At 34.9% G+C, this 15,000-nt stretch overlaps 1 protein-coding gene across 1 annotated transcript in view; it reads left to right on the forward strand.

Moving 5' to 3' along the window:
• The window catches only part of LOC113806567 (cell adhesion molecule 2), an 8,485-nt gene extending 5,352 nt beyond the window's left edge, over nt 1–3,133 (forward strand). Inside the window, exons 3-5 of the mRNA XM_070126822.1 lie at nt 204–337; nt 1,060–1,306; nt 2,979–3,133. Of these exons, the coding sequence (XP_069982923.1) occupies nt 204–337; nt 1,060–1,306; nt 2,979–3,091 (494 nt within the window). The 3' untranslated portion in view covers nt 3,092–3,133. The remainder of the gene's footprint in view (nt 1–203; nt 338–1,059; nt 1,307–2,978) is intronic.
• The last annotated feature ends 11,867 nt before the right edge of the window (nt 3,134–15,000 follow it).

The following is a 15,000-nucleotide window of genomic DNA, read 5'->3' on the forward strand; positions in this document are numbered from 1 at the left end:
ATAAAGCCCTAACCAGTAAATCGTTGTGATAATCCAATAGTTTAACAGAAAGTAAAAAACTAAACAAAAAACAATAAAAAAGTCAATCAAACAAACAGACAAAATAAATAGAGCAAAAGACAGAAAAAGACAGGAATGAATAAATAAAACAAAATACGACAAATCTAATCCTCGTTTCTCGCCCCCTTCCTCCCTCCCCGCAGAGCTGCCCGAAGGCCGGCCAGAGGTGATGGGCGGGCAGCCTCAGTACCGCCCGGGAGACACCGTCAACCTCACCTGCCGCGCGCCCAAGTCCATCCCGCCCGCGAACCTCACCTGGTACATCAATGAGAAGGAGGTGGGCGGCCTTCACTCTGTTTTTCAATTTTTTTATGGCTAATATCTGCCCTTTTTATTTCTTATTATCGTTTTTATTTTATTTCTTTTATTGTCATATATATATATATATATATATATATATATATATATATATATATATATATATATATATATATATATATATATATATATTAGATGGATAGGGTCTTTTATTGTCGATGAGTGAGGGTTTTTTCCCATCGATTGCTACGGTTTTTTTACAGCTTTTTTTTTTTTCCTTTTTTATTGAAAATGTATCTATGTGTGTTAGTGTGAAGTTGCTCGATGTTGCTTGATTAGGCATTTGTTGTTTAAGTTATGGTGTCATGTATCCTTGTTGGCCTCATTCCATATCTCTCTAGTTTGGTTTTGATGATGTCCATACTGCACATGCGAGGGCGGGGAGGTACGAGTAGATTTATGCGGAAACAGAGGTACAGTTTCAAGGACAAACTGACAAACTGAGAAAGGAATATATCTACATACTGTCTATCTTGTCTTATTGTTTTGTCTGTCTCTCTCTCTCTTTCTCTCTCTCTAACACACACACACACACACATACACACACGCACACACACACACACGCACGCACGCACACACACACGCACACACACACACACACGTACACAAACAACCCCAACCCCCGAGACACACCCCTCCCGCACCATGCTAACGCGCCCTCCCTCTCCCGCCCGCCCACAGGCGCCGCCCAACCTCCTCGTGCCGTACCGGACGCCCGTGGACGTGGACGGGCGCGCCTCCTCCCGCCTCGGCCTCCGCTTCAAGGCCCAGCAGCTGTACTTCCCCGACGGGCGCGTGAGGCTGCGGTGCGTGGCGTCCATCCCGAGGGGCGAGCGAGGCGACGAGAAGCCCCTCTACGCCCAGGACGCGCACCACGAGGGCGTGGTCGTGCCGCCCGATCCCCTGAGCCTCGGCCACGACGCCGGCGGTGAGTGGCGCTCCTCCGGAATGTGTGTGTATATTCGAATGTGTGTGTGTGTGTGGATTGATACACATGTTTATATATACATATATGCATGTTTATATATATATATATATATATATATATATATATATATATATATATATATATATATATATATATATATATACATACATACATACATACATACACACACACACATACACAGTATCTGTTTATGTGTGTATGTAATTGTGATTTTAAGTGCGTGTATGTGACGTGTGTCGTAACCCACTCATTGGTAATTAACACATGAAATGGAGCTGTGATGAATGTAGATCCTCTTAGCAAAATGTAAAACCTTTTGTGGATTTTATGCAAACTGTCACGGTTCATGTAATAGAAACTGCTTATTTTTTATATTTGCGAAATTAGATGTTTTTATTTTTTTGTTTATTTTTGAAATCGTAAATCGATAGATACTTTGGGTATGTTGTACTCGAGTGATATTAAAAACGATGCTGATAATTATAAAATCAAAATCACATCACTGATATAAGAAATGGTGGTGATAATGATCATATTTATGCTGATAACTTGATAGAACTGTTTCTAATGCTTACAGTGACAGTGATGGTGAGAGTAAAGAAAGAATGATAACTTTTAGAAACATGCTTCGTTGTCTTTTGTATTTCAATCAGAAATCATGCTTTTATCCTATCTAATGAATTTTTAATATTCTAATACATTTTCCTTCTTACTTTTGTTTTCACACCATTCTATTTTTTTCTTTCCATTTTTCTCTCATTATGAAGATCTTTTTTTTTTAATATATATATGTCTCGTTAATGTATGAGATTGGAAACTAAAAAAAAGAAAAAATATTTAAGACCCATTTCGCCTCGCCTGGAAATAAACAATAAAACAAACAAATCTAGAAATAACTCGGACATGGATATAATAACGCATGATTAATTTCCAAGCTTACGATAAGTAATTAGAGACAGTTTAATTTCCGCGCCGGGAAAAGTCTAAAAAAAGGGAAAGTAAAAGAGACCTGATGAAAGTGTGTGATATCGTAGATGGCTTTTATAGAGGCTGTTGCTGCAATTCTGGATTCTGTTCATTTGTTCATTTATAAATCTATCTGTTTATTCACTTTTTGGCTATCTCCTTCTTCGATGCAGTACTTGTACCTTTTAGATTACACATAAGTAATCTAATATATATATATATATATATATATATATATATATATATATATATATATATATATATATATATATACATACATATATATATATATATATATATATATATATATATACACACATATATATGTATATATATATGAATTTATACACACATAAACATATAAATATGTATATCTATATACATATGTATATATATTTACAGGTATATATATACTCATATATGTATGTATAGATGTTATTATATATATATATATATATATATATATATATATATATATATATATATATATATATATATATATACATATATACACACACACACACACACACACACACACACACACACACACACACACACACACACACACACATATATATATATATATATATATACACACGCACACACACACACACGCACACACACATATATATATATCCAACATTTGCAAGCAGTTCCTATGTAAAAGGCGCTCTCCCTCCCACAGGTGCCCTCGGCCTTCACTGGAGCGGCGGCAGACAGGTGCGCGTCCTCCTGAGCACTCTGGTGTCCTGCGTGATGACCCGCGTCCTCGGTTTCCCCAACTCTTCCCTTAGCTAATCTCTCAGGTGTCAATCGAGGGCGGAACAGGTCATCGAGGGGTCGGGGGTCATGAGCTGCGCGATGGGTTGGGTGCGTGTTGGGTTGAGGGAGGGGTGTGGGGTGTGAGGGGAAGGGGGGAGAGGAGGAGGGGATTGAGGAGAGTGAGGTGGAGGAGGAGGGTAGGGGAGTGAGAGGGGAGAGGAAGAGGAGGAGGAGGAGGAAAGGGAGTGAGAGGGGAGAGGAGGAGGAGCAGGGAGAGGGGAAAGGGAAGGAATTAGTAAGAAAAAAAAAATGTGGTGGTCATGAGGGGAAAACACGATACAACGAGTGGAGACAGAAAGTGTGAAGAAAGAAGGAAGAGATAAGAGAGGAAGAAGAAAGTGAAAAAAACTCAACGAAGCAAAAAGAAAAGGACACAAAAGGAACAAGTGTCAGCGGAAACCTCGATCCTCCATACATCTGCTCGAAAGACTTGCCATAACTGTGTATCTTTATGAGGTTTCCGCCTGATCTGAGGTTTCCCCTTTGCCTCCTCGAAGCTGGCCTGTGCCTAGGAGACGCAGCGACAAGCCAAGTGGTGAACCTCTCCATGTTCGCAATGTCAAAGTCGTTTATCATGTTTGTTACCAAAGATCCTGGTGGTAAACAGAATGCATACATGCTTACGTACATGTATATATACATACACACATGTACAAAACACGCGCACACACACACACACACACACACACACACACACACACACACACACACACACACACACACACACACACACATTTATACCCCACATACCCCAAGTGCAGCACAGTGCACACGTCCCCCTGTATATAAAAATACACCAATGAATGTGTAAATATATAAACATTAGATCTGTGTTGTAGCATCTTGAAGAAAACCAAGGCAAGTTTAAGGTCTCTTTGGGCCCAATACTCAGGCGCTTGCCAACATAGGCCTATCTCTCTTCGGGGCCTGGGAACGTAGGCCTATATAGATTCTTTTTTTGGTAAGAATATATAAATATAAATATATAGACAAGATATAAATACTGAGCGAGTTGTCTGCTCGTTGTCATGTTCTTCCCCTTTCGTCGATTTGGGTTATTTTTGTGATTAGTTGTTTTGTTGTTTTACTTCTTGTTTTTTTTATTTGTATTTTGATTTTCTATCGTTATTTGGGTGTCTTTTTATTATTATTACTGTTATCATGGTTGTCATTATCATTTGTTATCTTCCTTTTCTTCCTGTTTTTCTTTTTAATTTTCTTGTCCTTCTAATTGTTATTATTACTATCAATAATTACAATAATTTATTAATTATCATCATTGTTATTATTATTATCATTATTATTATTATTATTATTATTATTATTATTATTACTATTATTATTATTATTATTATTATTATTATTATTATTATTATCATTATTATTGTTATCATTATTATTGTTATCATTATTATTATCATTATCATTATTATCATCATTATTATTATTATCATCATTATTATTATTATTACTATCATTATTATTATTACGGTTGTCCTTGCTATAATTATTATTTTGTATTGATATCATTATTACCATTGCTCTTATCATTATGAACATCATTTTTATTGCTATCATTTTTATCATAACCTATTATGTTTATTTTTGTTATTATTTGCTAGTACCATTATCATTTTCTTGTTATTATTATCGCTTGATCATATTCTGTTTTTAAAATTATCTTTATCAACATTATTTCCATTATAAATCTTAGTATTAACATTATTATCATCGCCATCAACATAATCACCACTTTTATTTCATATGATTTCCACTTCAGTTCCAATTTTCTGTGTATCGCTGTGTGCTTGTATGTTGTTTTCGAGAAATGTTTGTTTGTCAAATGTGTGTTGCATGAGGAAATTCGACCATTCATAGAAAACATAACATATACATATAATATAAGGCCAGCAGCTTGTATGTTTATTACTGACTATAGGGTTGGTTATGAATGAAATGTTATGTATATCGCTTGTATATCATATTTGTAAACCTATACCTGCACTTATGTATTACATGTATCTATTGTACATTTTGTGCCATACACAAGAAGAGAAGTTAGCATTAGTGATTTCCTAAATTAATACGAAAAGAAAACTAAAAAGAGAAATACTAGTAAAACCGAGAAAAAAAATCATTCTCCATTTAAACTGCCGTTTGCTCTTCATCCTAACTGTCCAGTAAGAATTATTGTCAGGTATATATATCACAAATTCCCACACGTTGCTTTTTTTCCCTTCCGAAACATTTCTAGCGCAGTGGTTTCATTTTGTTAATTCATTTCTAGACGAATCTCAAAATTTACCATCATCAGTTTCATTGTGTGCTTAATCTTTAGTCGTTTTCCTCTTTGCTGACTGTTATCATTCTCTCTCTCTCTCTCTCTGTCTTATTTTATCGTATCATTCACCATATGTTGTCTTGTTTTATCCCCCCCCCCCCCCTCTCTCTCTCTCTCTCTCTCTCTCTCTCTCTCTCTTTCTCTCTCTCTCTCTCTCTCTCTCTCTCATATATCTTTTATTTCACTGGCACAGCATTTGTCATTCACATCAGCGGTTCTAGCATCAGCCAACCCTCTCGCCCAACGCAAATTCTCTTCATACTATTTCCTTTTCGCTGTTGAAGGGTTATTGTCAATGCTACTCTTGTTGCTTGCAGCCCGGACGGCACCGTGAATGACAAAAGACTACAACGACCGGACAACCTTTTGCAAAGCTGATGTACGCTGAACAGTGTCCACCGCGACGTTAAAAGGGGGTACGAGTGAGGTTCAGTATCGCCACAGCAGAGAGAGATCTGTTTCGACGATTTCGGTTATTTGCGTTTCTCGAGCTGTGAAATTATTCGTTCTCGTTCGTACCTTTTTTTAACGCGGATGGGCGCTGTTTAAAACCTTCATCTTGTCGGTGCTAATCAGTTAATTTCCTTTTTCATTCATTCATTTATCATCGCTACGTGTTTGACCTTTCCCCTCTTCTTTATCCAATAATTAATCCAATGTCTCTTTTTTCCTGGACTTAGAGCCTTGTAACAATACCTTTCAATCCTCTGTGGTGCTACCCATACTATCGGAATTACAAGAAGAGTAGGAAATTGATCTTAAAAACGAGATAGATAAATAGACAGATAGATAATAGATATATAGACTGACAGACAGATAGAGAGACAGGTAGGTAGGTATACTGATAGATGGAGATAAATAGATTAATAGATAGATAAGTATACGAATAGACAGATAAAGAGATAGATGAATAGACAGACAGACACACTGGCATACAGGAAGATAGATAGATAGAGAAAATATATAGATAGATTTGAAAAGACAGGTATCTATAGATATACCTACCAACCTACTTACCCACATACTTACATACATACAGACATATTCATCCATGCTTGCTTACATACGTACATACATACATATAAACATTCATATATAGATATATATGCACACATACTTATGTATGTGCATGTATATATTCTTTCACATACAGTAGACACACACACACACACACACACACACACACACACACACACACACACACACACACACACACACACACACACACACACACACACACACACACACATACACACACTCACACCCATACACATGTATATATATATATATATATATATATATATATATATATATATATATATATATAGATAGATAGATAGATAGATAGATAGATAGATAGATAGATAGATAGATAGACAGATAGATAGATAGATAGATAGATATAGATAGATAGATAGAAAAATAGATAGATAGATAGATAGAAATGTTGATAGGTCAGTATACAGAAGGGTAAATGGAAATAGATATATAGAAGTATGAATAGATTGAAAGTAAGATAGCAAAAAGAAAGAAAGAAAGAAAACAGACAGGGAGAGAGGAAATTGCAAAACAGGGGCAAACAAGTAAAAGAAGAAAAGAGAACAAAGTTGATATAGCTTCACTCGTTATTGCCTCCGCTGCATCCACTTGTATTACAGCTGCATTCTAATTCTTTCAGTGTTTCACCAGAGATTAAAAATAGGAATTTATACGTCTCAGCATAACCGTTAGTGTTGGCCTTATGCTCCCTCAGAATGTCTCGATAAATTTCAGAGAACGACGGCTTTCTATTTTGTCTCCGTTTGGTTATAATAGAAATTTCTACGATTTTCTAAAGGTGTTTGGTGTCTATGATTGGGTGGTATTACTCAATTATGCTGTCTTCGTCGACTGATATTACCAATTTCTTTAAAAGGAGAGAGAGAGAGAGAGAGAGAGAGAGAGAGAGAGAGAGAGAGAGAGAGAGAGAGAGAGAGAGAGAGAGAGAGAGAGAGAGAGAGAGAGAGAAAGAGAAAGAGAAAGAGAAAGAGAGAGAGAGAGAGAGAGAGAGAGAGAGAGAGAGAGAGAGAGAGAGAGAGAGAGAGAGAGAGAGAGAGAGAGAGAGAGAGAGAGAGAGCGAGAGAGAGAGAGAGAGAGAGAGAGAGAGAGAGAGAGAGAGAGAAAGAGAAAGAAAGTAAGAGAGAGAGAGAGAGAGAGAGAGAGAGAGAGAGAGAGAGAGAGAAAGAGAGAGAAAGAAAGAGAAAACGGACGGCAAAAGAATTGTTCTCTCTTCAATATTGCAAGAAAGAGCAAGCCCCCTTATCTCTCACATGTTGCACAAGATAAAGATTGTTGCTCTGAGTCGACTGTGCCAACCTTCTTACCATCCTGCTGCTGTATCTGCTGATGTTTCCCCCGAGGGTTTTCGTGCATTATACATTTCCTTTTTCATTTGTAAAAGTTTTGCAATACGAATTTTTATAGTAGCAGCAGTGATTTTTTTCTTCACATACTGTTTACGTTTAATTTCACAGGTACAGTCGGTATGGATAAAGTATTTTTCTTTAATTGATAACTGCTCTTACATCATTTTCTTACTCGGTATAAATCTGCCTTATGCTGAAGAAAAATGCCATACCATAAAGCCATTCAGCAACCTGTTACATTACTCTGTCGATTTTACAGCAGCTACAACAATCTCACTGTTATATTTGCTAACACTGCTATCACTGCCAATATACTGACAATTATTCCTTCTGCCGTTCCTGTTATCACTGTCAGCTCAGTGTTTCATTTCTAACACTACTAAAACTTTACCGCTATTGTGAATCTTCTAGTATGACCCTGATATATCTATTACTCGTAATAATTTCCTTCTCACACATTCTTCTAGTGCTGCTCATATTCCATTTTATCATTTCTACTGTCACTACAAGGCTAGATCCTCTGTTCCATTAACTATAAAAAACTGTTACTCTCACTACCAACTACTAGTATTAACGGCTATTATTGCCATACTATCTAAGACTGATCATAGGCAAAGAAACAAGAAACTGTCGCTTTAGGAAAATAGTTGCGGTAACTACCACTTCTACTCTAGCTATCAATCATTCTTGTCCACGCCCATCAGCCATCTACTGTCTACTTGTTCTGCCATCGTCATCTACCATAAACCATCACCTGTTCATAGTGTTCAAGAGCCACATTAACGCGTAAGACAAAGCTGTTCGAGAGACTGCAAACCGGACCTTGTTATCCAAAGCACTCCATTCCTAAGGAAGAATCGCCGATCTTTTAAGGGATTTCAGAAAGAGTGTTTTCCTCTTTCAGGCCAGGAATGTGATACGTTTTTCTTTTGAGATTTCAGCATAACCGTAAATCGGGGTGAAAATGTGTATCGTATTTTGTGTATTCGGGATAAACTTGTAAAACGACCAGGAAAAATAAAAAAATGTTTATGTGATAGATAATGTGCATTCGCATTGTAATGGCAGTAATATATATCACATCTTTCTTTATGGAACGAATATTCGCAGATGAAATAATATTAAGGTGTAAAATGCATTACTGACTAATGGAAAAATAGATCTTAAAACCATGATACTCCAAGCTATTTTTTTCGGATGTTATAAAATAAGCCATGCCAGTACCTCTTGCGAACCACAGAGAAAAAGAAATGTTCATCATAGAGCTTTACGTGTTCCCTCTTACCCATATACTTCTTGTCAATGTGCTTTGGAAAATACAATAAACATTGGGTTTTGTTCAGCCTCCTTGACTTTGTTTATGTACCTGCCCTCTCTCCTGCATGGCCAGTGAACTATACCAAACCTCTTCAATATGTCACAGTAAGAGCAAAAAAATGTGCATTAGCATAAATCATATTTTGTGGCTGTATTTTATGGCTGTGCACAAAAACAACAAAACAACTACAACAAAAAAAACTAAGAATATTACAAGAAATGATGTGTGACAAACTTCGTATAGCAATATATTTTTTAAAGGAAGTTTAGATATTGTGTTTCAATACTGATGAATTAAAAGTTTGGAATTCACACGCGCGCACGCACACACATCCACACATACACATATTTAGTAAAAAAAGAATAATCAGTACATTATAATGAAAGGTAGTCGAAGCCACAACGAAAGAAGAAAAAAAGGAGCAAAAATATAAAATATATGGCTGGTTTGTTCGAATTGTGGGAGGCCCGACCCAAAGAATATTCGTAAATACAGACGCATAAATACAGAAATAAATCTGTTTATCTATACATACATACATTTATCTATCTATCTATATGATAGATATGCATGTCTCGACTGATATGCGTAATATCAGTGTATATGCATGCCCGTATAAGGAATATTCATTGGGTCAGGCTTCAGAGAATTTAGACAAACCGGCCGAGAGTATGCTACGTAGTGCAGCGGTAACATTCTCGTCTAGAAATCTTGCTGGCCTGCGTTCGATCCCGCGCGCTGCCAGTGGATGGTAACCACGGCCATCTCTTACACAAAGAGAGTACTTTAGAAGCAAATAAACATACAGTATGTCACAGCAAGAAGAATATCCATTGTAACAAATGGAATTAAACTAAATTATGGATTATAATTATGCTTATGAATTATGTTTCAGTATCTATATCGATTTACCTGACAATCTATCTATATTGATCTGTTTTTCTCTCTTGACATTTCCTATCTGTCTTTCTAACTATACTACTCTGTCTATTACCTATTTTTCTATCTATCTACCGATATCTATCTATCTACCTACTTACCTGCCTGCCAATCAGTCAATCAGTCAATCTCCCCCCCCCCTCTCTCTCTCTATTTCTGTATATTCGTATCTATATCTCTATCTTCTTATATTTGTCTATCTAATTATATATATATCATTCCATTTGACAGACAGTCAGTCTGTCTATGTATGTATCTATCTACTCTTCCAATCGTCTATCCACCCATCCACCCATCCCTCCCTCCCTCCCTCCATCCGTCCATCCACCCACCCTTCCCTCCCTCCCTCCCTCCATCCACCCATTCATCCATTTATCTATCTATCTATCTATATGTATGACAATACACACACAACAATGCAGAATTCAGAGGAAACCGTGTTTGTAAATATCGGGAAAAGAGGAAAACATATGAGGAATAATAATAATGATAATAATAAGGATATTAATAGTGATAATGATAACGATATTGTTGATATTAGTGATAATAACGATAATACCAATACTGACAATGAGAATAATAAAATAATAAAAATGATGATAACAATAATAATGATAATAATTATGTTGATGATTATGATGATGATAATGATAATAATGATGATAATAATATCAATAATAATAATGATAATAATAATAATAATAATAGTAATAATAATAATAATAATGATAATGATAATAATAATAATAATAATAATAATAATAATAATAATAATAATAATAATAAAAACAACAACAACAATAATAATAATAATGATGAAAAATAACAATGATACTTATAACAACTATAATCAAACTAGAAGAACTCAAAGAGCATCACTGATGAAATATTACACCAAAATGACCTCTTTCTCAAACACACTGGTGACGTCCGTAAACATAACCTTCTTGGCGGACGTAATAATAATAATGATTAACCAATCATTGAAAATAATCCTGGATTCGGATCATGCCCCGAATCACCACCATTGGCACCCAAATTAGGGCCAAATTATAACAATAACAATGATAATGAAAAGAGTTGTATTGATGATAATACTAAATATATTGTTAATAATAGTTATAATAATGATGATTATAATAATAATGATAATAATAGTGATAATAATGATGACAATGAAAATGATAATGATAATAATGATAATAAGAGTAATAATGATAGTAACAATGATAACCAAAAGCACTCAGAGACCGCACACCTCCGACAGCGTAATGGGGTCACATGTAAAAAAAGAAAATAATGATAGAAAGAGAGAGAGAGACAGAGAGAGAGAGAGAGAGAGAGAGAGAGAGAGAGAGAGAGAGAGAGAGAGAGAGAGAGTGAGTGAGTGAGTGAGTGAGTGAGAGAGAGAGAGAGAGAGAGAGAGAGAGAGAGAGAGAGAGAGAGAGAGAGAGAGAGAGAATCACACTTGACGAATTACATAAAAATCACCCTTTTCTCAAGTACACAAGTGACGTACACAAACATAACCTTTTTGTCGGAGGTAACAAAGGTAATGATAACAATAACAGCTGTCCCTATTGCCAAGACAACAGCGGTAACCGATGCAATCAGTCAAACAATTCCTGGATCTGAATTTAATGGAATATAAGTTAGGATAAGAAACCTGGTAAAATAAAAAAGAAAAAAGAAAAGAAAAGAAGGAAAAAAATCTGTTCGTATTTTTTTTAGTTATACCAACCAACCAACAAACAGACTAACCAGCGCTACCAAAAACATATCCACCTTGGCGGAGGTAATAAGAATGGTGATAATGATGATGATGATAACAATAATGAGAATAATAATCATAGAAACAATGATAAGTAAGATAATGATAATGGTAATGATAATAACAATGATAATCATCGTTATTATCATTATAATAATAATGATAATAACAATAACAATCATTACCATCATCGTAATGATAATACTAATGATGATATTGATGATGATGACAATAATAATAGTAATAATGATAATAATAATATGAATATTGCAAGTGATGATAATGATAATGATAACTGCAATGATGATGTTGATAATAAGGATAATAATGATAATAATGATAATAAAAATATTGATAACAATATTGATATTACTATACTACGACTACTCCTAATAGTGTTAATAGTAATGACGATAATGATTATAGAAATAATAGTAATAATAGTAATGATAAGAAGAACAATAGTTTAAAAAATGATAATAATGATAATGACAATTAATGATAATAGTAATAGTGATAATGATCATAAGAAAGATAGTTACAATACTAACAAATCACTATTACTATCATCATAATAAAGATAATAATAATGATGATAATAATTATGATAGTTGAAATAATAATAATGAAATACTGAGGATGATAATGATAATGATGGTAACAATAATTACAGTAATGATTAAAATGACAATGGTAATTATAATAACAGTGAAAATAACGATAACAATTATAATTACAATGATAATGATAATAGTAAAAATAACAACTATGATAATGATAACAATGATACTAATAATGATAATGAGGATAATAATGATAATCATGATAGTGATGATAATAATCATATGAATGTGAAGGATGATAATGATGATAATTATGATAATGATGATAGTGATGATAATAATAATATGAATGTTAAGGATGATAATGATGATAATAATGATAATGATGATAGTGATATTAATAATAATATGAATGTTAAGGATGATAATGATAATGATAATAGAACAATAGGAGCAATAGTAATAACAATAATGATAGTGATGATGTGATGTCGATAACAGCAATATTGGCAATAATCAAAACGATGAGGGAATAAAAATGAAAAATGAAAAGAAAAGAGAATGAAATTAAGGAAAAGAAAAAAAAAAGAAAGGAGGAAAAACATATACAAACTGAAACACAAAAGAAAAAAAGTGTAAAAAAAGAAAAAGAAGCAAAAAGAAAGAATATAAAAAGGAAAAGCCCAAAAAACACGAAATGTAAAAGACAAAGAAATGAGAAAAGAGAAAAATTGTAAAAGATCAAAGAGAAAAAGCGAAAAAAAGTAAATACCGTAGGAATAAGTGGGAATAAGTGAGCGAGTAAAACAGGAAAAGGGAACAAGAAAATGAAGGGAAAAAGAGAGGAATAATAGGAGGAGAAGGGGTAGAGAGGTAAGAGACAGTAAGAAGAAAAGGTCGAGATCGAGATAAGTAGAGATAGATAAATAGATTGATAGATAGAAAAAGAGGGGGTAGATGGACTGATATATATACATGTATGTATATGTACATATATGTATATATATATACATGCATACATACAAACATACATACATGCATACATACATATATATATATATATATATATATATATATATATATATATATATATATATAGATATATATATAGATATAGACACACACACACACACACACACACACACACACACACACACACATGCACACACACACACACACACACACACATGCACACACACACACACACACACACACACACACACACACACACACACACACACACACACACACACACACACACGCACACACATATATATATATATATATATATATATATATATAGAGAGAGAGAGAGAGAGAGAGAGAAAATGACATACCAAGAAACAAAATGAGTTGGAAGAGAGAGAGAGAGAGAGGCAGAGAATTAAATAGATATTAAGGTAGATATTAAGATGAAAATAATGAGAAATAGCCAGACGGATATAAATACAGAGAGACCGATAGTTAGATATAGAGAAAGATAGATAGATGGATGAAGATAAGTGGAGAGAGATAGAGAGAGAGTGAGAGATAGATACATACAAATGAAGATATGAAGACAGATGGATAGATAGATAGAGATAGAGAGATAGACAGACGGATAGAGTGCGGCAGAAAGACTAAGACAAACAGAAAGACCGAGAAGGAAAAACAGACACAGAAACACACAAAAGGAAAGACAGACAGATACACATACACAGACAAGGAAAGACAGATAGACACAGAGAAGAAAAGACAAACATACAGACAAACAGAGAAAGAAAGACAGACAGACACACAGAGAAGAAAAGCTATATACTCACACAGAAGGAAAGACAGACACAGACAAACATACACACAGAAGAAAAGACAGATAGACACACACAGAGAAGAACACACACACGCATACACACATACAGAAGGAAAGACAGACACAGACACACACACACAAGGAAAGACATACACACACACACAGAGAAGAAAGGACACACACACAGAGAAGAAAAGACATACACACACAGACATACAGAAGGAAGGACACACACACACAAGGAAAGACAAACACACACACGCAGGTGGAAAGATAGACATACACACACATACAGAAAGAAACACACACACACACAATGAAAGACACACAGAAGGAAAGACAGACACACAAACACTCACACAGAAGAAAAGAGAGAGAGAGACACACACACAGAAGAAAATACACACACACACACACACCGAAGAAAAGACACACACAAACACGCACAGAAGAAAAGACACCCTCACACACACACACACACAGAAGGAAAGACAGACACACAAACACACACACAGAAGTAAAGACACACACAGAAGAAAAGACACATACAAACACATAGAAGAAAAGACACACAAACACATAGAAGAAAAGACACCCTCACACACACACACACACACACAGAAGATTATACACACAAACACACACACAGAAGAAAAGACACCCTCACACCCACACACCGAAGGACAGACAGACACAGACAGACAAACACGCAGAGACAGACCGAGCAAAGAGCGGCAGAATAGGAATGAGAACTCCCCG

This window comes from Penaeus vannamei, chromosome 10 (genome assembly GCF_042767895.1).
Source record: "Penaeus vannamei isolate JL-2024 chromosome 10, ASM4276789v1, whole genome shotgun sequence".
Taxonomy (NCBI): domain Eukaryota; kingdom Metazoa; phylum Arthropoda; class Malacostraca; order Decapoda; family Penaeidae; genus Penaeus; species Penaeus vannamei.